Below are 27,771 nucleotides of genomic sequence, written 5' to 3'. Positions count from 1 at the left end.
CTAAGAAATCAACCAAAAATGTCAGTTGTAAATTGTTTTACACAGAAATTTTATACTCCTGCAGGACTCTCTAAAATGTTTTTGTTAATATACTTGGAATGCAGCTGAAAGAGAAGGTACACTTTCCTGCTTTGTTTTGAATTTTAACAATGTAACTTGGAAACATAGCAATTTAATCAAATAATATAATTATCATTAATACCTGTTTTCTCAATAAAACAGGTTCACATGAAATACGTAACATATCATTTTATTCTCTTCAAAGAGATAAATTTAAAAAGACATTTTCTTTCCTAACAGTTTTATGTTTAAATAAACATTTTTTTAAAAAACGCATGTAAAAGGAAGCATGACAAAGACTCAGGTCATAATTTAAATGTGCAATTCATCCAATAAAGAAAGGATAGAGGAGTACTCCGGTACTCCTAAATCCCAAAACCAAAATGATGTTCTCAGAGTGCCACCTTCTGGTAACATATGCTTTTCCTTGTTAGAAAAAAAATAAACCAAAAAAGCTGAACAGTTGCTAATAAATGTGAAAAATTCCTTTCACAAATTAACAATATTTGTTTCATTCTCAGCCAAAGAATTTATTGCAATATTGCTATCTTGGATCTAAGTTTCGAAAGCTAAAGAAAAATTCAGCTATTTAAAACAACAGGTCATGTTTCTCTCCCTAAATATTATAATTACAAAAGAAATACCTCTGGAAGCACTTAACATTTAAGTAAAAATTTTTATTGGATTCCTGAGGTCAAACCTATTTAGACAGATTAGCCCAATGACTGAGAAGAATGTGGAGCTCTAAATGAACAAAGGCAATAATCTATGTACCTTTGTATGTGGACTTAAGAAAAAATAAATAAAAGTAATCATCTCATGCCTGGAAACTAAAGTACCTTCACTTTCTTCCTGTGAGAAGGTGACCATAACAAAGACTGCATCAGATAAAGGAAAGCGTAGACCTGGTTCCTAAATCCCAAGGCTACTTATTACCTGTGTGACCTTGGGTCATTTACTTAAATGGAGTCTCTGTTTTCTTATCTTTAAAATGGGAATAAGAACCCTCTTCCAAAGTTGTTATGAGGACCAAACTAGATAAAATATTTGAAGAATCTAATACAGTATAAGCATAAGAAGCACATATACCTGTAACTACCCTTTATTTTCTCTTCCATCTCTGTCAAAGAGACAGACAGAAAGATGCTCCTGGGGGTGGGGCGGGGTGGGGCGGGGTGGGGCAGGGTGGGTGGATGGAAGGAATGAGGAGTTACTTCGCTCCCTCAGTTTCACAGAGTTAAAATGAACAGTTTATAATCTGCCACTCTTCAGGGAAGCTATTTAACTTTGTAAAATAAAATTGGCTTTAAGTCCCTTTAAGTAGTGCTATAAAATCTTGCTCTGCAGAAGGCATTCCATCAGTATTTGTTGAACGCTTGAGCAAACACAGGATGAGGCAAGCGTGTAGACACACAGAACAACCCAAGGAAAGTACAAGCCTCCATCGTGCACCAGGATGGAACTTATGAGCTGTGTTCTCAGGACATAACAATAGATGTTCTAATAGGAAACTACTAGAAATTTGAAATTTAGTATGACTCCCTTGACACTTGAATTACTTTCTGTCTCCTGGAGGGGAAGAAAAGGAATTATTAACTGTCATATACACATATATATGTATATATTCATATACATATATATGTGTATATATATATGTTTGGTTAAAGGAATAATTCTATAAATTGTATGGGCTTCTTTTGCTTCACAAGTATCACTACTCTCAGCAGCTCAAGTGACAATCTACTGGGTGATTTACATTTTTAAACCAAATCCCTGTGATATCAGGGGCCTGAAACTTGCATTTGGGTATAAAGAGAAAGCATTCTAATTACTGCTGCCAGGAAGCTTCACAGAAAGCAGAGTTTCACACACTTAATGGAATTAAGCTCAAGCCAGTTTAGTAAACTTCCACAACCATAAACTTCCTAATCAGAAATCCCTGGACAACAGAAAACTTGTAAGATACTCATTAAACCTTTTAAGCACTAAGAGAGAAAATGTGGATTCACAGAATGGACCTTGGGATACATTGTCTTGCATATCTTTCAGGTTTCTGTCAAGGCTTCTGGCAAAGGAGGCTCAGCGGTATGAGGGTCAGACTACCTAGAGTCAATCAAACCAATCCAAATGTCCCCATTTCCAGTTCTCACCATCCTATTTTTCCCGGTAAGTAATCTACCTTTCACATAACAGATCTGGCAAGGCTCCAAATTAAATTACATTATAATTCGCCAACCCACTGAATCAGACTCTATTGCTCATTTTTGGCTATGTCAAACTTGGAGCGAGGAGAAATAAGAGGCTCTTTGAGAGCAGTCACAGAAGCTCCTTAGTCTTCTGACCATGCTTTGAGTAGAGTTTTAAATTCTGAATTAAGCTGTATCATTCTTTAATTTCTCCAGTGCTTTTAAAAGAATTCAGCCCATCTCAAATTCCTACCATACTGACTGATTCCAGCAGCCACTTGGTCCACCAAAGCATTATCTATAAAATAGGCTCTTCATTCCAGGAGACCCAGAGCATGATTTAAGTGATTTTTGTACTGCATGCCAGGAACCACCAGGGCTCCATCTTCAAACGGTAACTAGATTTTCACCATCCTAAAACCTAGCTGGGTCCTATAAACAATCCTAGTTCCATCTTTGAGGTGTTCACACATTTATTCAGAATTCAGCGCAGAATAGAATCCTTCTAGGTACATTAAGCAATAAAAGATACTTAATGTAGGGAATGAAACGATTACAAAAATCATCAGAAGGGGCTCCTGGGTGGCTCAGTTGGTTAGGCGACTGCCTTCGGCTCAGGTCATGATCCCGGAGTCCCGGGATCAAGTCCCGCAACGGGCTCCCTGCTCGGCGAGGAGCCTGCTTCTCCCTCTGACCCTCCCCCCTCTCGTGTACTCTCTCTCTCTCTTATTCTTGCTCTATCAAATAAATAGATAAATCTTTAAAAAAAAATCATCAGAAGGTCTGGGGGAGCACATTTCAGGAGAGACTCCTGAAACACTGTGGAGCTGACCTTCTGGGAGTGTTTCTACCCCTGCCCCAATCATGACAGGATATCTCCATGAGCACTACTGCATTCAAGGACACACTATAGTGACTGTGAATCTAGGGCTCAGAAAGCCACCATCATCACTGCCTCTAAATACCTATAAAACTGATGACCAGATATTGAAGTCCTGCTGGAAAAGAAAAAAAAAAAAAAAAAGAAGTCTTGTGCTAATGATCTTGCCTGACAGCAGAAATACCTAAAATGGCAAAAAGATGGCATCAATTTCACTTATGCTTTCCAAATCCCGAGTGTTTATAGTTGTCTAAATCTCATTCACTGCCAAAAACTAGATGCTAGGGAGTCTGAGGGAGGTGGTTTTTAGCTTTCCAGCTCACTAGAAAGAAGGGAGATGTGTGGTGCCAAGTGATCATATTTACTATAGCAAAGAGAAAGAAAGAAAGAAAGAATCAACTCCTAAGTTTTTCACCTGAGCAACCAAGGGAATGGTATTTATGTGTACTAAGATGGGGTTAGACTACAAGAGGAAAAGTTTGGGGGAGAAGTTCGAGAGTGCATTTTTCTGCCTGTATGGACTACAAATGAAGACTTGCAAGGGTCAAAAGTTTGGAAGTGAGCGCAGTATACATGAAGAAAGATTATTCACTTCTTTCACCTCCAAACGGTAGGCAGTTAACTGGTTTCCATCCCTGAATCTTAAGGAGGTGGGCCAAGAGAATCCTTAGAAATGTTTTCAAGTGTCTGCAAAGAGAGGAAGCTAACATCTCTCCCCCAACTGAAAGTCGGCTCCAGTGCGTCCAGAGCAGGAAAAGAACCACGGGAGAAGATAGTGTGGTGGAATGACCAGGTGAAGGAGGGGCGAGGACGATGTGCTCAAGGCCACCACAAGGTACAGATGATGGATCCCACCTTTCTGCAAGCCCCAGATGAAATTAAGGGCTACTGACTTGTGAAATACTGCTGTAGCCTAGGGCAGAGACACACATATGAGAGAAATGTGGCAGTAGCCACCACTGAAAGGTCAGGTTGAAGATGCAGCCAAATCTCACAGAGAATGTCAAACCTGGGAGATGCTGCTAATGATAGGATCTCTTACCAGACAGAGCTTGTTGGGAGCTTCACTTGTCCATACTGAGTCAATTTGTGGACTTCGCCTATCTACAACTTATCAAAAAGCTAGACCAGTTGTGATGACCAAAAGTAAAGGTATAGTGACTGCCTGGACTCCACAGACAGGAGGCTGGCCATCTTATGACCTCCAACAAAAAGGACAGCCAATTTGACTGGATCAGTTATATCAGTAAATCCTCTCTCGTTCTTGCCCTCTTTCTTTCTCTCCCTCTTCCTATCTTTCTCCCCCCTCTCCCTCCTTCTCTTTGTCCCAGCAGCAGGCAATAAGCACAGGAAGGAGAGTAGTAGTGTGGGAGGTCAGTCCCCACATCTCCCCAACACTGGAACCTCCGCTTTACCTACCCTGTGCAAAGGAGAAGAGCTCAGCATAGAACATGGGACTGAGGTTTAATACAGGTACAGCTAAGTCTTCATAGGCAAAACTATCTTAACAGTGATTGAAAAATTCTGGAATTAGATTGAATGGTCAATAACGGAGCCTCTCCTAGTGAGATAGGATCTTTGGTAGGTTTCAAAACATGAAATTATCTTCCACATTCTCTATTTAACCTCCGAGTCTTTTCTCTTGCCTAGTTCTAAAAGAACCTTTGTTAGGAATCCCTCAGATGGAAAGTGATAGCTTTTTGTATCAAACACTTAATCCAGTGATGTCTCTACTACACAGGTCATCTCATTAGCCTTCCTGAGAAAATATGGACTTAGGTTTATTTTCAAAGCTTTGGGGAGTATGGACAAAAGCTGTCCTGAATACTAATATATTGAGAAAAAGAAAATGTAAAGCCAGTTCAGGAAGACAATCAGGTTTTACAGCAAGAGTAAAGGAGTGTCACCCAAAAGAAACTGCTTATTTGGGATTAAGAGTAAGTAATGTTTTTTTGTTTTGTTTTGTCTGTTTTTCTTTTAAATACGGTGTTTTATTAGTTTCAGGTGTACTTGTTTGTTTTTTAAGATTTATTTATTTTAGAGAGGGGAGAAAGGGGCAGAGGGAAAGGGAGAGAGAATCTTTAAGGAGACTCCACAATGATCATGGAACCCAGCTCAGGACTCAATCCCATGACCCTTAGATCGTGACCTGAGCTGCAACCAAGAGTCAGACGCTCAACCACTCAAATGACTGTGCCCTCCAGGTGTCCCTGTTTTTTAATTCAGCAGTTTGATAGAATTGAAGATCTGTCTCCTTAATTTACTAGCCCCAGCATAGCTGCCCTTTTTCTAGGTACTAAAATACCTATAAAATTTCCTTAGCAATATGGGGTTTTGAAGAGTTATTTTGATCAAATACCAAAAAAAGAGTGTATTTTTTTATTTTAAAAATTATCTTAACTAGGAAAATACAAACATCTTTTTGTTTTGAGCAACTAAAAAAATTCTCCTTCATCCTTTTCCAAGTGAAAATGTGTACATGTTGTAAGGGTTTTGCCCTTTTGTAAGGAAATGATATACAAAAGGCTAATTTTTAAAATAAATTAGAGATGATTAAATGTATTACAAAGTGACTCACCAATAGGTCCTTTAAATATAGAATTCCAGTGTGATTAATTTTACAGAAGTTTGGTTTATACAGAGGTATGTTTCAAGTATTACTACATAAAATGAAGTAAACTTATTAAATCCATGTCTATCTTTCTGAATATTTTTCCTAGCAAATCATATAGTTGATGTTGAAAGTATTATCCATATTTAGGATTATAGTCACAACTTTCAAAGTTTAAATAATAACAATATGTGTATTTCTATTTTAGGGTAGGAAAATTTTAAGATAATATTTATCTTACCTTCCAGCATTGTAGTTGATCAAAAACACCAATGGAGAAATTTACATTCATTTAATGAATATAATTTAATAACTAATATTTCTTCTACTTTAATGTTAACTTCCCAGTAACATACAAACGATGCTTTGCGGGCAATAAATGTCTTTTGAATTGAACAAAAAAATCGTATCTTTTTCAGTGTTACTAGTTTGGGAACCAAATTCCATCCTTAAATTGTCAGTTCAGTATTTGTTTTGATTGATTGCATTTTGTTTGTGTTTATTGGTCTTTTTAAATTTATCTTTGCAACTCATCCTTTTATTTTTTTTTCTATTTTTTGGATTTTTTTTATTAGGTTCATCACCATACATTACCTCATTAGTTTTTGATGTAGTGTTCCATGATTCATTGTTTGCGTATAACACCCAGTGCTCCAAGCAGAATGTGCCCTCTTTAATACCCATCACCAGGCTAACCCATCCCCCCACCCCTCTCCCATCTAGAACCCTCAGTTTGTTTCTCAGAGTCCATAGTCTCTCATGGTTCGTCTCCCCCTCTGATTTCCCCCCCTTCATTTCTTCCTTCCTACTTCTTTTTTTTTTAATAATGTATTATTTGTTTCAGAGGTACAGGTCTGTGATTCAACAGTCTAACACAATTCACAGTGCTCACCATAGAAGACATCCAAATTGCCAACAGACACACGAAAAAGTGCTCAACATCACTCGGCATCAGGGAAATCCAAATCAAAACCTCAATGAGATACCACCTCCCACCAGTCAGAATGGCTAAAATTAACAAGTCAGGAAACGACATATGTTGGCGAGGATGCGGAGAAAGGGAAACTCTCCTACACTGTTGGTGGGAATGCAAGCAGGTGCAGCCACTCTGGAAAACAGTATGGAGGTTCCTCAAAAAGTTGAAAATAGAGCTGCCCTATGACCCAGCAATTGCACTACTGGATATTCACCCCAAAGATACAAATGTAGTGATCCGAAGGGGTACGTGCACCCCGATGTTTATAGCAACTCATCATTTTTTTTAGATGCCTAAAGAGAAACTTATTGATTGAGTGGCATGCTGCCATGTTCCCACTATAGTGCATTTCAGTGGTGGTGCAGCCCAAAACAAGGGGGGCATAAAATAGAGGGGACATCACATGCTGCATACGGTGTCTTCCTGCCAGAGCATCCAGTAGGAACCACTAATAGAACCACCTGTCATTAAATAATGCAAATTACTTTGGACCCCAAGAAGTAGTCAGGACAAAATATCTACTCAGTTTATATTTCTTCCTTCTAGGATTCTAAAATAATATCTGAAAAAGGAACCTAGGTGGGGGAAAAGACAATGACTTTTTTGGATTGTTTTGAAAACAAAAATCTTGTCACTTCAACCAAATAATTACATTCTCAGAGATTTTCACCTACTTGTACAACACTTTTCATTATCTCTCTCCATGTTTTATCCACAGTTGTAAATCGTCTTCCTTCCTCAGGCATTTGAGACATAATGTCTGGAGAACTGAAAATGGGCTCCAAATATAGCCATGTGGCTTGGACCTTGAGCCATTCATCCAGAATTTCCTGAAGCAGCAGGAGCTTGCTCTCCCACTCTCTGAGAAGCAAAACACAGTGGTTCAACAGCAAATCAAGCAATGTTTCAAATGACAAAACTCAAAACGATGCCTACGATTGTCAATCTTGTTTGTAGTGCTACTATTCCCATTCCATTCCTCTACCTTCATTTGACAACAAATCACAAAGTTTGTTCCACAAAATCTGTCTTAAAATAATAGCACCAGCATTTATGTTTATATGGAATATACATGTTCAAATATACCTTTCTACAAATGGCTGATTTCTGGATATGCCATAGCAATAAACTTTCCTGCAAATCAACTCCGTGGCTGGAAGGTACAAACTGAGAAATGAGATTTTGGAGACAGTAATGATGTTCTCAGTGAAGGGCACTCTGAACTTCTTAGGAAAGGTAGTTACATCCAAGACTCATTTCCTTTAACATTCCCCTTTTTTTAAAAAAAAAAAAATTAAGCCCATAAAGGCTTTATTTCCAGAACACAGTATTTAATTCATAAGATCTAACTGGCATTTAAAGAAAAATCTACATACTCTAAAATATAATAGTGTGGCATTTGTGAGAAGGAAGCATTTTTAATCTACAATAGTGATCAATTCATTTCTAAACATGGAGAACAAAAATAATGACAAGATTTCCTCAAGAAAAAATATTATAATTACACCATAAACTATTTTATAAGCATGATTCTAAGGTCTCTGCATGTTTTTGCTCCCTCCTCACCATAATCCTATAAGCTCCAGCATATCTGTTTACCAATGGGGAGACTAAGGCACATAGCGAGGTTGAAGTCCACCCAGCTAATAAATGATAGAGCCAGATTTGAACCCAGATCACTGCAACCACTGTGCTATAAGAGATAACATAGCCGTCGAGAAGAATGATCGGTCAATGGCAACGGACCTTAGAGATGGGATAGCTTTATGTGTAGATTAATACATTACTCATCATTTATAATTAGTGACCTGTAATTTGAGACTGTTAAAACCAAGCCCTGTAAATAGAAGTTCTAAAAGTCACCACGCATTTTCAAATGCTTTTCTAAAATCCCTTCAACATTTATCAGTGAATTTAACCTCTTTTCACAAGAAGAAATGCCTCTGCCTCCCATCGTTCTTCCCTCTTTCTCCATCTAATCCCTGACTGACATGGAAAATTTCCCACTAGCTAATGATCTCATGGATAGCCCTTAAAAATCCAATCTGTTTATACCACTTTCAGAGTAGTTAACAAAATTACTCTTGATGAGCACATTGGAGCAAGCAAGGTAGCAGGCAGAGCAACCGGGGGAACTGGGCCAATGCCAGAGAATACTCAAGTTTAGGATTAACACATCAATAACCAGAGGTGGACACTGCCAAGCAGTTAGCTTTCCCTTGTCATACAAATTCTTATTGAAGATGGTAGTCGGAGTTGGATTTACTCTCTTTTTGAAGATAAATATAAACTGTTTTTTACAAACTACAAAAATTTAAAAAAACAGGATAAGGATTTAATTTAATCATCTGTGTCAGATGCCTGAAACTCTAGACTGGAGTCATAGTATTCATACTTCTGCACTTACCTAGCCATCCTTCAGGCATCGAAGTGAAAATTACAACAAACTTTCAAGGATCATCTACAATAACCTAATTAGTATATTTGGAAAATGACTATCTTCAGTTTCATAGTTCATATGTTCTATGAGCTATGTGCAGAGATGTGAAATTATTTTTGAGTCAAATGTATAAGATCAGACTGTAGGCAATAAAAATGAGTTTCTGGAGGCTGATTGTCCACTACCTTTGTTATGACTACAGATGATAGCAAAGGAGTAAGAACTATTCCAAATGCAAAGAAGGTTATCACTCCTTCCAATCAACTATTTAAAATATTAAGTATGAAGTGCAGAATCAACTTTCAAAAAGAACCGTATATTAGATACAAGTGATAATACAAATTACATACAATTTTGGTAACATGGCATAAACATTGTCATATAAATATTACTTTACCTTATTTGTTTTTCATAAGGCTTGATGAAAGGAGAGCCTCGCATAGTTTGTGTTTTAATAATGTGGTCATCCAACAACATCTGAATTTCATCAACTGATGACAGAATAAATGTCCCACTTTCTCTATAAGGAAGAATGACAAATTCCACTGTATCCCACTCGTTAGTCATCTTGTCCATGGACTTTTCAAGAGAATATTCTTTGCTAGCTGCTTCACTAATACCTTCAAACCTATCTAAATATGGTTCCAAATCCATGTCTAAAAAAGTGAAGATGGTGGAGTCATCTGCTGGTTGCAGTGGGTAGCCAACAATGTTGGACATGGCCTTCCAGTGCCTGGGGCGCAAACCAGGATTACAGATTACTTGAATGAGAGGAATGTGCTGCTTGAAATCTTCTACCTTTGCTCTTACTTTTTTTGTCATTGCCAATGCATTTGGAGAATCGTGGAAGATCTTCTCCAGCTTATACAGTCCTCTCCAGTAATTTCCAACTTCTGTTTCTACTTGGTCTGGATTCACCTTATGATACGGGCCTTCAGTCCATCCTCGGTATTTGTTGCTAAATTCAACAGCAGTTTCGTAGAGACGAAGGTAAGGGTTCAAACCATCTTGGATTTTTTTACGTTGAGGATATATTGACGGTAGCCAACCAAACGCCTCTTCTTCAGCATTAAATTGCTCAATCTGGAATGACAGGTATAAGATATATTATTCTAGAAGTGAAGGATATTCAAAATTAATTTTTTAAAAATATTTTTTTATCAAATGTGACCCCAAAGCCCTCACTAAGCCCCACAGTTAAACTGAAATTAGGCCATAATCCCGAATTGCTGAGCAGTAATCTATCCTATTTTTTTTTATTACATTTTCCAGAGAATAGTATCTGGTTAAGTTAAAATAGTAATGACATATATGTACAGAAGTCTTTGCCCATCCAGATATATTGAGGTTATACCATGATTTATTAACTAACAAGAACTTAAGTACTTTTAATACACACAGCATTATCAGGTACTGTGGAAAAATAGAGAAAAAAGTATTATGTTGCAAAATACCAACTTTAAGGAGGTAGTATTTCAGCTCAGGAGATAGACATGCATATGTAGAAAGTTAAATTGCAATTATTCAACAATAATATGAGGTAATAGAAGAGATGTCTTAAGAGTAGTAGCTCTTTAATATACATGAATAGAATATACTAAAAATGCTATCACTCAGAGGTAAGAGATCGTGGTGAATAGATGTTTAGGTAGAGAAGATGCAACCAGAACCGGGTCTTGAAGATGTGTGTAGGGTAAGAAGAGGCAAAGAAGGGGCACCTGGGTAACTCAGTCAGTTAAGCATCTGCCTTCACTCAGGTTGTGATCTCGGGGGCCCTGGGACAGAGCCCAGGGTTGCGCTCCCTGCTCAGTGGGGAGTCTGCTCCCTCCTCTCCTCCTCTCCTCCTGCTCCCCGCCTCCCCCCTCCCCGCCCCGCTTAAGCTCGCTCTCTCTCAAATAAAATCCTAAAAAAAAGAAGAGGCAAAGAAAGTATTAATTTCCTCATTGTTTAGTAGTGAAGTATGTGAGGATATGGGTGGTTTAGAGAAGAAATCTATAGAGTTGAAAAGTGTGAGTTAGCTATATAAATTATGCAGGTTACCCAAAATTTCAGTGGGCACCGAATTCCAAAACCTATGCTTTCTCTTTCTCAACATGTGTTCACACTTTTGTGACTATTATAAACTATTTAATTACCTGAACTAAGATACTAAAATCTTTCGATGTAAGAGAAACAGGAAAGCATCATAATATGGTCTGTTTTCATATTTCCCCTTTTTATAAAAAAATACAATTAAAAATCTCAAACATCCTCTTTGGCAAAGGGTATGGCTTTTCCACCTCCAGCTTCTTCTAATGAGAAAGCCAAGTTCTGACATAGCAATATCGGGAACAAAGTGGCCAGATGGGAGAAGATGATGGGCCTAGTTTAAAAACACAGCCACCAAATCTACACTGGCTTCTATGAAGACGAGCCAACTAACGAATGAGCAGGTGCTAGCACATGATGTAAATGATTCAGTGATGCAAAATAAAAAATAAGCAGATGGAAATATCACTCTATCTTTTAAATAAAAGACAGAAGCTGCTGAGATAACTACCAAAAGAAAACAGCAATGCTGCTTCTCCTCGAAGCATGTCTACTGGAACTATTTTTGCCATTTATTTATTATTTTTTATTTATTTTTTTAAAGATTTTATTTATTTATTTGCCAGAGAGAGAGAGAGGGAGAGTACAAGCAGGGGGAGTGGCAGGCAGAGGGAGAAGCAGGCTCCCCAACAAGCAAGGAGCCCGATGTGGGACTCGATCCCAGGACACTGAGATCATGACCTGAGCCGAAGGCAGATGCTTAACTATCTGAGCCACCCAGGCGCCCCTATTTATTATTTTCTAAAAACTTTAATTCCACTATAGTTAACATACCAAGTTATATTAGTTTTAGGTGTACAGCAGAGTGATATTTGCACCATTTATATTATTCTGTAAAGGTAGTTGAACTTCTATTTGAATCTATTTTTAAAAGGTCAATGTAGAACTCAACTCAATGCTCTTTCTTTTGAACTAATTCATCCTCTTAAAAATTTTAAAATTATACCTTGTCTGCTGCTAAGTCCAACTTTCCATTCAGTGTTTGAGCCTTTTTCAGGTATCGCTGTACATCCTGAAGGTCTCCAAAGGAGTAAAATTCTTCGGCCTGTTTAGCATAACTCTCCAATTCCTCCACAAACCGTTCACACCGTAACTAGTACAAACAATATTTGTTGTTAGGATTTTTTTAAAGGTAAAACCCCTAGGCATCGCAAGGAAGTTTAAATATTTGTGAAGATTATCAGAATTATTATTCTATTTTGTCACTGGCGAGATATAAAGAGAGGAATCGTCTGGAAGAGGACAAGGATCTAAAACATGCATAATTTTTAAGAGTCAGGATTTAAAATTAATGAATTAAAATTCCTATAATTCAGAAATTAGATAAAATTAACTTTGTTCTATCAATTTAAGAAATTCTAACCAGTAAAATAAGAATGGGTTAAATGGTGGTATTATTCTTAAGCATGCTAAAGAGTGTGTGCTAACAAATGATTTATAAGAATTTTTTTTAATTCTTAATAATCAAGTATGGGGCTAAAAGAAAGCTCCAGTTTTTTAAGGGCTATAACGAGATCTATGGCATTTTTACAAACAAGAAAAAAAAAACCCAGACTTTCTTTAACTGTGTTCTGATATTCAGTATCTTTTCAATTTTCAATTTCTAAAACAAAATACTCCAAGGTTATTTTTCTTGTCCTATGGACTCTCTTCACAGGAAATGTGCAAGGCAAATATATCTGGATTTTAAAATCTAAAAACTCTATCCTTCCAATATAAAACAGGTGTGTGTTGTTGGTTTTTTTTTAATGAGAAAAGCTCATTATAAAATTGTCATTGGTAAGGCGTTCCAAATTAAATGGCTCTAAAAAAATAGCTCTTAATAAAATATTCAAAAGTCAAATCTGGGTTATTCAAAAATAGATTTTATATTTTATGGATTATCTAGGCTGATTTCTGTCTTCTTCAGTTCATGGAAATTTTATTGCTCTGGCCCAGTGGGGGAAGGAAAATGAGAAGACGAAATTCATCAACATTATGAGAAGTTTGTAAAATAGTATATTTTACAGCAAAGTATAGATAATTCTGGGCCACCTAACAGTTTTCTAAGAATCTGTTATTACTTCTGGGTCTAATATTTGCTATTCATGATGTTTTCTACAGGTTTAAAAAAAATCTGAGAAGGCCTAAATGTACAACAGAAACACAGTCTACAGTTTAATATGAAGGTTTTTGGTTAAGCCTATGAATTATTCTCCAAACATGTTCTGTCAATTAACCATATTTGCTTTAATGTGATTTGCTATCAAGGGACATCTCTCCTGGCTGACCTAGCACAGGTCTCTTCACTTTGGGAACCTCAGCTTCTTCATCTGTAAAATGAAACTGAAAATATGAAATAATTTATTCAGACAATAGCTATGGAGTGCTCACACTATTCCTATGTGTCAGGCACCTCACTGGCCCATGGGTATGAAGGGAGAAAAGGAACAAATGAAACAGGCCTGCTATCATCAAAGAGCAGACCATCTATTGGGGAGATGCACCTGACAATAACATCATGATCGGGTAGTTAGTCCAGGGGAGATGTGTTAAAAATGTAGTGGGAGCCGAGAAGAAGCAGAACTGAGGTCTGATGAGAGGAATTCTGAGAGAGTCAACTGAGTACATGAGAGAGACAAGCACGTGAGTGGGCCAGGGGTGCGATTGCCAGTGAATGGAGAGAATGTGCAAGAGAGGAGAGGTGTAGGAGGCCAGGGATCTAAAAGTTGCTCAGGGTTACTGAAAAGTCAAGAACAAGGAGCAGAGGAGGTAGAAGATGAGGCTGGACGGGTACACAAGGGGAAAATCACAAACCATCTTATATGTAGGACACCAGAAAATGTGAGCGTTATTGAATGTTCGAGGGAAGACTGGGCACAATCCTTAGGTGAGTTTGAGTGTGTGAAGGCACACTTCGTTGAGAGAGCTTGGATGCTAAACAATAAAAATAACTCAAAAGAGTACTATAAACTGTATAAGATAAACACTATTTTTATTAATGGTCATTTATGGGCAATATATTAGAATTTTTCACCCTTGCAAAGTCAAGAAATGATACCCTATCAAGCCAGTATGGATACCATCTTCTGCTAAAATCGATGGCATGAGAAAGCTTAAGTATCTGACCCATGAACAGAGGAGCTGATGATACTCTGTAAGAAGTTGAAATGTAAGCATTTCCAGAAAATGAAAATAATTTAAAATATCTATGATGCCAACCTTCAGGCCTTCTTGATATTGTTCTGTTTTCTCCTTAATGATTTTCCTGTGCTCATCAAAAATTTCATCCATTCTTCCATACCACTGGAACACATTATTATTTAGCCTGATGTCTGCTGGAGAAAAGTTTATGCACTCAATGAGGAAAGCAAGGCAATTTTTAGAATCCACCAATCTCTGGCCCAGTTCAACCATGTCAGTTGTCTCTACTTTCTGAATATAAGCCTGCAGGAAGACAAAAATTGCAAATGGCATTTTAAGGAACAGCTCAAGTCAAAACTTAGGCTGTGGAGACACTATGCATAAAGATGCGTGAATCTGCACAGACTTGTTGGAAATGTAGACTTTTGGTTCAAGAGAGGAGACTGCAGCACAGTTTCCTTGTCATCGGTATGTATATGTGTGTGCACATAATGTGTGCACGTGTATATGTACATATACACGTGAGCTCTCGCAAAGCTCTTCTGATACATGTTAATTTATATATCTGAATAATATAAATGTTGAAGGGGGCGCCTGGGTGGTTCAGTCGTTAAGCGTCTGCCTTCGGCTCAGGTCATGATCACAGGGTCCGGGGATCGAGCCCCAGATTGGGCTCCCTGCTCGGCAGGAAGCCTGCTTCTCCCTCTCCCACTCCCCCTGCTTGTGTTCCTGTTCTCACTGTCTCTCTCTCTCTGTCAAATAAATAAATAAAATCTTTATATATATATATATATATATATAAATGTTGAAGGAAACCTGCTTCCCCATTGAAAAATGAGAAGACTAGCAATTACTTGTAACTACTTATATTCACCTTCCCTATTGTATATCCTACACCTCCCTGTGTATGAAGTAAATGCTTCTTTTATGTTTTTAAAAGTCTAATCTTCATTTCTCTGACTTTCTCTCTTCAACTCTCTCTCTAGTGTTTATACTTAATACTGTATATATGTTTGGAAAAAGAATTCACACTAAAAAAATCACTACTCTAAAGAAAGGAATTATGGAAAAAGATGAACTTCTGTTTTTTACTTTGTACAATCCCATATTGTTTAAAATTTTACTTTTGTAATTAAAAAGGAAAAAACCAACATTTTCTAAAAGCCTTTTATTAATAAAACATTCTACCAAGACTTAATATTATGCTACAAATCCAAACAAATAAGATGGGAACCATGGTGGTTTCCACAAGTAACAAAATGTCTAACTGAAAATATATTTGTATAATTTGGTTAATCAGATTTCTGTTTAGTCAAACGACTGGATTTTTATTTCCCCAACTGATAATAAATGACTGATTTTGGTATTGAACAAATTGAGAAGTTATTTTGCCCTTGTGTAACTAAATTTTTTAAGATGCAGATTTTTTTTTTTTAGATTTTATTTATTTGAGAGAATGAGAGAGAGAGAGAGCACATGAGAAGGGGGAGGGTCAGAGGGAGAAGCGGACTCCCCACTGAGCAGGGAGCCTGACATGGGACTCAATCCTGGGACTCCAGGATCATGACCTGAGCCAAAGGCAGTTGCTTAACCAACTGAGCCACCCAGGAACCCTAGATGCAGAAATATTTTAAATATCAGTTAAATGAATCCTATTTGCTAATTTCTGTTACGGGTCACTATGAACAATAGAAATTCACACTAAATAACTCCAAATTTGTAAATATTTCCAGTGATGGCTAGGAGGGTAAATAAATGACACTCTTCATACTTGATATTCATTTTTCCAAAGGAATATACAGTTATGGAATTCTCCAGCTACTTTATAATCATCCATGATCAAAGCATCACTTGACATCCTACAACTAAAATATAAAAATCTTCTAAAAGAGATCATATATATATGTGTATATCAAATACACACAAACACACACACACACACACACACACACACACATAAATTCACATGCTAACAACCCCAATACAAGTACAAATACTGTAAAGAAATAGAATTCTTTTAGTTAAAGGCTGATATGTAAAGTTGGTTCTAATGATTTAAAAAACTTCTTTAAACGACTAAAGAATATACACAAGCATTTGCACTTCTTTTGTAATTTCTTGCTTATATAAAGTTTTCAATGATTTTACATGTTTTCTGGGTTTGCTTAAATATTTTAAAATCTAAACAGAAAAGATTCTATTTTCTATCTTGGGAATGCTGGATGGAAGAGGGGGGTTAAGTCCTATAAAAGCTTGTTGTTATAAGATTGAAAAAGGAATAAAATGAAATGGTGATTAGCTAGTTGTTTTATACTTTTACTCACCATTAGGCAGACCTCAAGCACAGAAGGAACATGAAAAATTATTAAAGTGAGACTTAGCTAATATTTTTAGTACCATAAATCCTATGCTCAAAACATATTTTGGCAAACTACCACAGAAAATTTTAATGTATAACAAAAACAGCTTATAAGAAACAAATTATTAAAGATTAAATATTTGATAAAAAAATTAAGGATGACCACATATCTCATGTTGACCAAGACAGGTCCTGGTTTATGCCTGTTAGCATGGTAGTATTAATAGTGTTCTCAAAAATATCAGTAGATGATTACACTAACAGCTCCCATATTTCACCTCTCGCAGTATCCATACCCTGTGGCGTCTTCTCATGCTGTGGCCATGTGACTTGCTTTGGTCAATGAGATGTTAACTACTGTGATGCACAGAGACACTTGAAAAGTATTTGTGCCAAACTGTGGAAAGAGTCAAGATGTCCGTCAACAGATGAATGGATAAAGAAGGTGTGTGTGTGTGTGTGTGTATATATATATATATATATACACACAATGGAATATTATGCCGCCATCAAAAGGAATGAGATCTTGCCATTTACAACGACGTGGATGGAACTGGAGGGTGTTATGCTGAGTGAAATAAGTCAATCAGAGAAAGACATGTATCATATGACCTCACTGATATGAGGAATTCTTAATCTCAGGAAACAAACTGAGGGTAGCTGGAGTGGTGGGGGTGGGAGGGATGGGGTGGCTGGGTGATAGACATTGGGGAGGCTATGTGCTATGGTGAGCACTGTGAATTGTGCAAGACTGTTGAATCACAGATCTGTACCTCTGAAACAAATAATGCAATATGTTAAGAAAAAAAAAAAGATAGCAGGAGGGGAAGAATGAAGGGGGGGAAATCGGAGAGGGAGACAAACCATGAGAGATGATGGACTCTGAAAAACAAACTGAGGGTTCTAGAGGGGAGGGGGGTGGGGGGATGGGTTAGCCTGGTGATGGGTATGAAAGAGGGCACGTTCTGCGTGGAGCACTGGGTGTTATACGCAAACAATGAATCATGGAACACTACATCAAAGACTAATGATGTAATGTGTGGTGATTAACATAACAATAAAAAAATTTAAAGAAAAAAAAAGTATTTGTGTACCTGGGCTTGATTTTGTGTCTCTATCATGCCATGAGAACATGCCCAGTGAGCCTGCTGGAATTTAAGAGACAAGTGGAGCAGAGTCAAATTACCCAACTGAGAACTAGCTGACCCAGTTAAGTGAGGGATCCAACTGTGACCAGAACCAGCCAGGAGTACCCAGCCTGAAACACCAAACTGTAGACTCATGAGCTAAGAATAACAAAACGTTATTTTAAGCCTCTTTTAACTTTTAGAATGATTGTTATTGTATTATCATGTTGATAACTAACTGATAACGGCTGGGGAAACAATTAACTTACACACATATGACTATAAAGTTTATAAACAATACCTTCATTTCCATTAGTTCTGCTGTATTTGGAGGAGTGCTAAGAGCTTTTTCAGCTATCTTCTCAAATTCATCACATAATCTGAAATACCAGACAAAATCAATTTTATGCAATTAAATTTTATTCCTAAATATATTCTTATATACTATTTAAATGTGCCATTATGTGAAAAGTAAAGTAAGATGATCTTATCTATGACATCTAAAGAAATAAAAGCAAATTTTTGCCCATACTGATTCATTCAATACACATTTAATGATCATCTCTTACATTCCCAACTATAATATTAAGTGGCAGAGATAGAGAAATGAAGATATAATAATGACTCTCAAGCAGCTCATATTCCTATATAGAAGACAGGGCCATAAATGATCCCTTCCAACCTAGAATTTTAGGGGCTCTACCAGAGATTTAGTTGAGATAGCACCAAAAAAGTAGTACTAAATAAGAGAGTGATTAACACTACTTGTGGGGAACGGTTAACATGGGCCTCTATACTCAGAAACTTCTGCCAATAGGCAAATATTTCCTACTCATTTGGGTTGTGGCCCATATAATGAACTTATTGTGAGATTAAAAAATAAAAGTGGTAGAAGCTAAAAAAGTCCAGATAAAACATGCAGAAATTTCTTCAAGAAGATTGACTGTGATGGGGCACCTAGGGGGCTCAGTCAGTTAAGCCTCTGACTCTTGATTTTGGCTCAGGTCATGATGTCAGGTCATGAGATCAAGCCCCCCACCTCAGGCTCCCCACTGGGCGTGGAGCCTGCTAAAGATTCTCCCTCTCCCTACCCTCTCTTTCTGAAGAATGAGGAGGAGGAAGAGGAGGGAGAAGGAGGAGGGAGGAGGAGGAAGAGGGAGGAGGAGGAGGAGGGAGGAGGGGGAGGAGGAGGGAGAAAGAGGAGGAGGAGGAGGAGAAGAAGGAGGAGGAGGAGGAGGGAGGAGGATGGAGGAGGAGGAGGAGGAGGAGGGAGAAGGAAGAGGAGAAGGAGGAGAAGGAGAAGGAGGAGGAGGAGGAGGGAGGAGGAGGGAGGAGGGAGGAGGAGGGAGGAGGGAGGAGGAGGAGAAGAAGGAGGAGGAGGAGGAGGGAGGAGGGAGGAGGATGGAGGAGGGAGGAGGATGGAGGAGGAGGAGGGAGGAGAATGGAGGAGGAGGAGGGAGGAGGAGGAGGAGGGGGGAGAAGAACGAAGATGGAAGAAGAAGAAAGAAGAATGGCTGTGAGTTGAAGGAAAAAAGCATGGTTGTGAGTTTGGGTTGAAGTGGGAGGTAGAAGATGGAAGAACATGGTTATGAGTTTGAGAGGCAGAATCCACAGCAGAGGAGAGGTTTATAGTGAGATCCAGAGGAGACGGGTGACTGGTAGAACCAGCTCCAGAAGGATGGGAGGCAATAGGGTTGAGCCCATAGGCAGAGAGAACTCTGAATGGTGTGACAGACTCTTGCCCAAAAATGTGGGGAGAGGAATGAAGGGCTCACACAGAGGTGAGTTGAGACACGGAGGGGCAAGAAGTTGAGGCACTCGTATCTGATGGGTCCTCTAATATTCCTGATATGTCCTTTGTACATCCAGTGAGTGTGGTGAGAAGCACAATTATGAGAAAGAGGGAAAAAGTAGAATCGGCATGGGCTCAGAGGGCAGTTAGGAGGCAGGGAAAAGAGCTATGAAATTAAAATAAATATTTTACTCAGCATGAAAAGCTACAAGTAAAAGACATTTTCACTATTCTTCCAGAACCTTTAGAGGAAAAAGTACTTTTACAGTTGAGTATAGGATTCTGGTTCCTAGAAAAGCTATATGAGTACTCTCCTGCTTCAGCCCTACCCCTCACTCCTCTTTCCTCCCCGTGTCTGTGAAAGCAACACAGATCAGTCCCAGTTCTTAAAATAATACCGTGCCATTTTCACACCTCACACCCTTCTACATGCTACTTTTTCTACCTGGAATTCTTTTATTTACATTGTTCACCTGGTAGACTCCCACTACTCATCCTCTAAAATGAATTCACATATCACCTTCCTCTTTGTAACTTTCCCTGATTTTCCCCACTTGCCCGACCTCCACCGTGAAAGAAATTAATCATGTCCTTCTCTGTTTTATGTCTGTGGCTCACTACAGTATTTACTGAGTCCTACTATAATTTACTGGTTATTTGAGGTATGTAGCCTCTATCCCTATACTCTGAAGAGTTTTGATCAAGAAAGGATGCTGTCTATTTCCCCTTAAGACTGTAACTTTCTTCAGCAGTTACGTTCATATTTAGAGTATAAGCACCTACTGTTGTGCCTATTACACACTTCCTTCAGGCTTTTATACAGCCTGAATATTCTTTTTAATGATTTATCTTTCCTGTAATACCAGAACCATTACAAAATTTGATTATGTCGGGGGATTTCCCATGTAGCTTGTAACAGAAAAGAGGTTCCCAGAACACTAACACCAGTTATTGAAAGACTAGTTCAACCTCCTTCCTAAATAAACGCAGGTATTCTGCTTTACACCTTAGTATTCTGTGAGTTTACTTAACATGAGCCAGTTTTCCTCAAAATCTCCAGGTTAGTCAACAAATAAGTTTTTAGTTAAGACAACAAGTTATCAGGGCCTTGAAGAATAATCACAGTGAGTCAAGTTCAAAATTTGAGGATCCATTAGGACCCAGGACAACTATTGGGTAAATCCACTTTGAAAATCCATTTTGTGTACTGATTATACAAACTTAAAACTTAAAACCTTAGTGATGTTAGAGAACACCCACCTGACTTGAGCAAAAAAAATTGCAAACACATTTTAATACCACCTTGTATCAGGCAATCAGGAGGGTGCATTTGTGGTGAAAAACTAATAATAATCATAAAATAACAAAGCCAAGTAGAAATAAGTTTGGCATTATCTTCTTGGGGGGTCACTGATGACACTGTTCTAATCCATAACTTTATTTGAATGACAATTGATTCTAACATCCCCCTGGAAAAAAAATAATCAGTATCACGTAAATACCTTGTATTTACTTCCTGATGATCTCGGAACATTTTAGCTATAAGTTTTCCACAGATAATTTCTGCTCGCTTCACCAAAGCTCTGATTAATTCCTCACAGTGCATTTCAAACATTCCTAAACGAACAGTCTGCAACATTAAGTATGAAAAGTTTAATGAACAGGAAAATAAAAGGTTCCCACAATTTTGCCTTTCTCACAATATTGGTTTTTTTTTTTTGTATGTGATCTAACAAGATTCGGGGTGTGTGTGTGTGTGTGTGTGTGTGTGTGTGTGTGTGTGTGTGTGTGTGTTTAATATGATGCAGGAAGGATTTTCTAAATGCTCATTTGTATTTTCTAACCATCTTCTGGGTAAATCACCTTCAAGAGTTTATCTTGGAAAGCAACGGAATACACATTCTTCTCTAGTGCCCATGGAACATTCTCCAGAATTGATCACATCCTAGGTCACAAATCAGGTCTCAACCGGTACCAAAAGATTGGGATCATTCCCTGCATATTTTCAGACCACAATGCTTTGAAACTAGAACTCAATCACAAGAGGAAAGTCGGAAAGAACTCAAATACATGGAGGCTAAAGAGCATCCTACTAAAGAATGAATGGGTCAACCAGGAAATTAAAGAAGAATTTAAAAAATTCATGGAAACCAATGAAAATGAAAACACAACTGTCCAAAATCTTTGGGATACAGCAAAGGCAGTCCTGAGAGGAAAGTATATAGCAATACAAGCCTTTCTCAGGAAACAAGAAAGGTCTCAAATATACAACCTAACCCTACACCTAAAGGAGCTGGAGAAAGAACAGCAAATAAAGCCTAAACCCAGCAGGAGAAGAGAAATAATAAAGATCAGAGCAGAAATCAATGAAATAGAAACCAAAAGAACAGTAGAACAGATCAACGAAACTAGGAGCTGGTTCTTTGAAAGAATTAACAAGATTGATAAACCCCTGGCCAGACTGATCAAAAAGAAAAGAGAAATGACCCAAATCAACAAAATCATGAATGAAAGAGGAGAGATCACAACCAACACCAAAGAAATACAAACAATTATAAGAACATATTATGAGCAACTCTATGCCAGCAAATTAGATAATCTGGAAGAAATGGGTGCATTCCTAGAGATGTATCAACTACCAAAACTGAACCAGGAAGAAATAGAAAACCTGAACAGACCTATAACCACTAAGGAAATTGAAGCAGTCATCAAAAATCTCCCAAGAAACAAAAGCCCAGGGCCAGATGGCTTCCCAGGGGAATTCTACCACACATTTCAAGAAGAATTAATACCTATTCTCCTGAAACTGTTCCAAAAAATAGAAATGGAAGGAAAACTTCCAAATTCATTTTATGAGGCCACCATTACCTTGATCCCAAAACCAGACAAAGATCCCATCAAAAAGGAGAATTACAGACCAATATCCTTGATGAACATGGATGCAAAAATTCTCACCAAAATACTAGCCAATAGGATCCAACAGTACATTAAAAGGATTATTCACCACGACCAAGTGGGATTTATCCCTGGGCTGCAAGGCTGGTTCAACATCCGCAAATCAATCAACATGATACAATACATTAACAAAAGAAAGAACAAGAATCATATGATCCTCTCAATAGATGCAGAAAAAGCATTTGACAAAGTACAGCATCCTTTCTTGATCAAAACTCTTCAGAGTATAGGGATAGAGGGTACATACCTCAATATCATAAAAGCCATCTACGAAAAACCTACAGCGAATATCATTCTCAATGGGGAAAAGCTGAGAGCTTTTCCCCTAAGGTCAGGAACGCGGCAGGGATGTCCACTCTCACCACTGCTATTCAACATAGTATTAGAAGTCCTAGCCACAGCAATCAGACAACAAAAAGAAATCAAAGGCATCCAAATCAGCAAAGAGGAAGTCAAACTCTCACTCTTTGCAGATGATATGATACTTTATGTGGAAAACCCAAAAGACTCCACCCCAAAACTGCTAGAACTCATACAGGAATTCAGTCAAGTAGCAGGCTATAAAATCAATGCACAGAAATCAGTGGCATTCCTATACACCAACAACAAGACAGAAGAGAGACAAATCAAGGAGTCGATCCCATTCACAATTGCACCCAAAACCATAAGATACCTAGGAATAAATTTAACCAAAGAGGCAAAGGATCTGTACTCAGAAAACTATAAAATACTCAGGAAAGAAATTGAAGAAGACACAAAGAAATGGAAAAACGTTCCATGCTCATGGATTGGAAGAACCAACATTGTGAAGATGTCAGTGCTACCTAGAGCAATCTACACATTCAATGCAATCCCCATCAAAATACCATCCACTTTTTTCAAAGAAATGGAACAAATAATCCTCAAATTTGTATGGAACAAGAAGAGACCCCGAATAGCCAGAGGAATATTGAAAAAGAAAAGCAATGCTGGCGGCATCACAATTCCGGACTTCCAGCTCTATTACAAAGCTGTCATCATCAAGACAGTATGGTACTGGCACAAAAACAGACACATAGATCAATGGAACAGAATCGAGAGCCCAGAAATGGACCCTCAACTCTATGGTCAACTCATCTTTGACAAAGCAGGAAAGAATGTCCAGTGGAAAAAAGATAGTCTCTTCAACAAATGGTGTTGGGAAAATTGGACAGCCACATGCAGAAGAATGAAACTGGACCATTTCCTTACACCACACACAAAAATAGACTCCAAATGGTTGAAAGACCTAAACGTGAGACAGGAGTCCATCCAAATCCTAAAGGAGAACACAGGTAGCAACCTCTTCGACCTCAGCCGCAGCAACTTCTTCCTAGAAACATCACCAAAGGCACAGGAAGCCAGGGCAAAAATGAACTATTGGGATTTCATCAAGATAAAAAGCTTTTGCACAGCAAAAGAAACAGTCCACAAAACCAAAAGACAACCGACAGAATGGGAGAAGATATTTGCAAATGACATATCAGATAAAGGGCTAGTATCCAAAATCTATAAAGAACTTATCAAACTCAACACCCAAAGAACAAATAATCCAATCAAGAAATGGGCAGAAGACATGAACAGACATTTTTCCAAAGAAGACATCCAAATGGCCAACAGGCACATGAAAAAGTGCTCAACATCGCTCGGCATCAGGGAAATCCAAATCAAAACCTCAATGAGATACCACCTCACACCCGTCAGAATGGCTAAAATTAACAAGTCAGGGAACGACAGATGTTGGCGGGGATGTGGAGAAAGGGGAACCCTCCTACACTGTTGGTGGGAATGCAAGCTGGTGCAACCCCTCTAGAAAACAGTATGGAGGTTCCTCAAACAGTTGAAATTAGAGCTACCATTCGATCCAGCAATTGCACTACTGGGTATTTACCCCAAAGATACAAATGTAGGGACCCGAAGGGGTACGTGCACCCCAATGTTTATAGCAGCAATGTCCACAATAGCCAAACTGTGGAAAGAACCAAGATGTCCATCGACAGATGAATGGATAAAGAAGATGTGGTATATATACACAATGGAATATTATGCAGCCATAAAAAGGAATGAGATCTTGCCATTTGCAACGATGTGGATGGAACTGGAGGGTGTTATGCTGAGTGAAATAAGTCAATCAGAGAAAGACATGTATCATATGACCTCACTGATATGAGGAATTCTTAATCTCAGGAACAAACTGAGGGTTGCTGGAGTGGTGGGGGGTGGGAGGGATGGGGTGGCTGGGTGATGGACATTGGGGAAGATATGTGCTACGGTGAGCGCTGTGAATTGTGTAAGACTGTTGAATCACAGATCTGTACTTCTGAAACAAATAACGCAACATATTTTAAGAAAAAAGAAAAAGAAGAAGATAGCAGGAGAGGAAGAATGAAGGGGAGTAAGTCAGAGGGGGAGATGAACCAGGAGAGATGATGGACTCTGAAAAACAAACTGAGGTTTCTGGAGGGGAGGAGGGTGGGGGGATGGGTTAGCCTGGTGATGGGTATTGAGGAGGGCACATTCTGCATGGAGCACTGGGTTTTATGAACAAACAATGAATCATGGAACACTACACCAAAACAAATTATGTAATATATGGTGATTAACATAACAATAAAAAATTAAAAAAAAAACAAAAAAAGAGTTTATCTTGGAAGCCAATTGTATTTCACGACAACAATGGACATAAGATAAAAAAATAAAAATAAAAAAATATTAAAATAAAATTTAAAAATGGACATAAGAACTTTGGAGAATCGAGTTATTGCTAAATCAAGAGTGGGGGATTTAAATGTTATATCTGTTCTGTCCAAAACAGTAATGCATGTTTAGGGTGGAAATTTTGGAAACTGTAAAAAAGGGTAAACAAAAATCTTAAATCACCAGTCTCCTCTGGAACAGAAGTAATCACATTTTGGTGTAATTACCATATTTTCCGAAGGACTTATAAACACTAAAGCAAAAAAAAATTAAGTTCTTGGAATTTTTGAGGGGTCAAATTATATAAAGGACTTACAAGTCGGGCTTGAAGTACTAGACTTTCAGCTCTATGAGGACAAGAACCTGTTTTGTCTACTTCCATATATCCTGGGCTTCCCACAATGCTTGGCTTATGGAAAGGCAACAAATACTTTCCCTGTTGATAGTAACGGTCTGATTCTTTCACTGTATGGTCTAAAAACACATCCTAATAAAACTGGGAAAAGATCATTAGTTACAAAGAACAGTAGTACAAAATGGATCGTTTACCTTTCTAGATGTGTATTGTATCTCCTCTATTAGTTTTTGGTATTTGTGAATTTCTTGTATTATTTTCTCATAGCTATGATTTTCTTCCAGGAAAGCATCAACATCTTGCTCAGCTTTTCTGGTGATCAGAAAGTCATACTTGTCATAGAGTTTGAGGTGTTCGGTAGGGGCCACGCTCTCTCTCATTATTACTTCCTTCACCTTTTCTTTGTGGGCTTCGACAATTTCACTCAGAATTACTGGCTTCAAGGTTGTTGGTTTAGACTTACTTTCCTAAGCAAAGGGAAAAATAATGTTCATTTTAAAAAATAAATTAAGGTAGCCATATCATTTATCTTTGTAAAAATGCCAATCTTACTATATATATGTATATGTATATTCACAAGGTCTTTTTGATTTTTTTTAAAAGATTTTATTTATTTATTTGTCAGAGAGAGAGCACAAGCAGGGGGAGCAGGCAGAGGGAGAGGAAGCAGCAGACTCCCCACTGAGCAGAGAGCCTGATGCAGGGCTCAATCCCAGGATGATCCTGGGATCATGACCTGAGCTGAAGGCAGATGCTTAACTGACTGAGTCACCCAGGTGCCCCTCTTTGTGATTTTCTAATCTCTATAGAAAGATATTCAGTCTAATGGCAGTATATTGAATATCTAAGTTTCATGTACTTTTTTTTCCTTCAAGGCTACCTAGCTGTGTTTTGTTTTTCTGTATGGATGAAAGAACTGTCACTTGAAAATACACACAAAATAAGAGAATATAAAAACACCAAAATCCACATTTTATTTGTGCAATTGTATATGCTAGCTTTATAAGGTAGTGCTTGCATTGTACTTTATTTTTAAAAAGCCAGCTCAATGTCATATCATCATATTCTTCAATTGCAGTACTTTTTCACCTTGAGGAGTAATCTGTCTAGAACAAAGAAAGATTGTTTACTCATTCACTGACCTTTGATCTTTGATTCTGTGAACAGCAACTTGAGCAGACTAAAATCCCTGGTTACAAAATGTGCATTCTGCTAACACCATTAGAATGGATAACAATTTTTAATAAGCAAACAGATCTCAAAAGCTTGTTTCCTCTTTTCAAATAAGAGGGCAAATAAATGTGCCTACATGGTTTATTATCTTGAATCAAGTTACACTTAAACATATACATGCTCTACCTTTCATTCAGAAGAAGGGATTTTTCACTCTAACAAACAAAAATATGATCTGTGGTGGATATTCTACAGCATTCACTAGATAATATCAAAGTATTCCTTAGAGAACTATAATTTATTCAGGTATCCAGGGTACATTTGCCCGCTATGCCCCCTAGGGGGATTTTAGGAAATCATAAAGCTTAGAACTAGACGCTTCTTGAGAACTTTAGAGAATCCCACCAACACCACTACTACCTAATCCCTGGGCTCAGAAGATGCCTGGTGCCATCTTTTCTGGGGGCAGGGGGACTTTGAGATAAAGCAATCTCTATGATGTACTGTATGCAATGTAATTATTGGATCTAAAGCAAAGCTCATTAATATTCATTATACAAAGTTTCTTAAGCGTATTAACAGCCTGCCTAATGTCTACAGCCTATAGGTCTATCTTTCTAAACATAACTGGATACCAGTACATCAGAACTATATTAGAAAGTATGCTTTTGATGTGAATTCTAATCAGTTCCTATTAAGAGTTAAGGGAAATGATATTTTGAATGAGACAGCTCAAGTATTCAAAAGTCTATCAAAATAGATCATGAGATGGTAATACGCTTGGACTCACAGCATCTTAGCCCCTTGCAGGTTTGTCTTCCATGGGGAAAAAAATGTATTTTAATTTCACTTTCAGTTTCTATCAAAGATTGTGATAAGAACTGCTCTACGAACTCCACTTCTACAGTTGCTGTCAAAGGTCGCTGAAATC

At 37.9% G+C, this 27,771-nt stretch overlaps 1 protein-coding gene across 2 annotated transcripts in view; it reads right to left on the bottom strand.

The window, feature by feature from the left end:
- DNAH7 (dynein axonemal heavy chain 7) overlaps nucleotides 1–27,771 on the bottom strand; it is a 249,121-nt gene that overhangs the window by 188,339 nt on the left and 33,011 nt on the right. For both annotated transcript variants that reach the window (XM_088022077.1, XM_028121645.2), the window contains exons 11-17: nucleotides 25,862–26,134; nucleotides 21,145–21,272; nucleotides 18,152–18,230; nucleotides 14,443–14,667; nucleotides 12,188–12,334; nucleotides 9,551–10,236; nucleotides 7,388–7,574 (exon numbers count right to left, since the gene is read on the bottom strand). In XM_088022077.1, coding sequence (XP_087878203.1) covers nucleotides 7,388–7,574; nucleotides 9,551–10,236; nucleotides 12,188–12,334; nucleotides 14,443–14,667; nucleotides 18,152–18,230; nucleotides 21,145–21,272; nucleotides 25,862–26,134 — 1,725 coding nt within the window. The remainder of the gene's footprint in view (nucleotides 1–7,387; nucleotides 7,575–9,550; nucleotides 10,237–12,187; nucleotides 12,335–14,442; nucleotides 14,668–18,151; nucleotides 18,231–21,144; nucleotides 21,273–25,861; nucleotides 26,135–27,771) is intronic.

The sequence above is a fragment of the Eumetopias jubatus genome, unplaced genomic scaffold (genome assembly GCF_037043125.1).
Source record: "Eumetopias jubatus isolate StellerSeaLion01/CBP00866 unplaced genomic scaffold, mEumJub1_p1.0 scaffold_3, whole genome shotgun sequence".
Taxonomy (NCBI): Eukaryota; Metazoa; Chordata; class Mammalia; order Carnivora; family Otariidae; genus Eumetopias; species Eumetopias jubatus.
The sequence above is the reverse complement of the archived record's forward strand: the minus strand, read 5'-3'. Positions and strand labels throughout refer to the sequence as shown.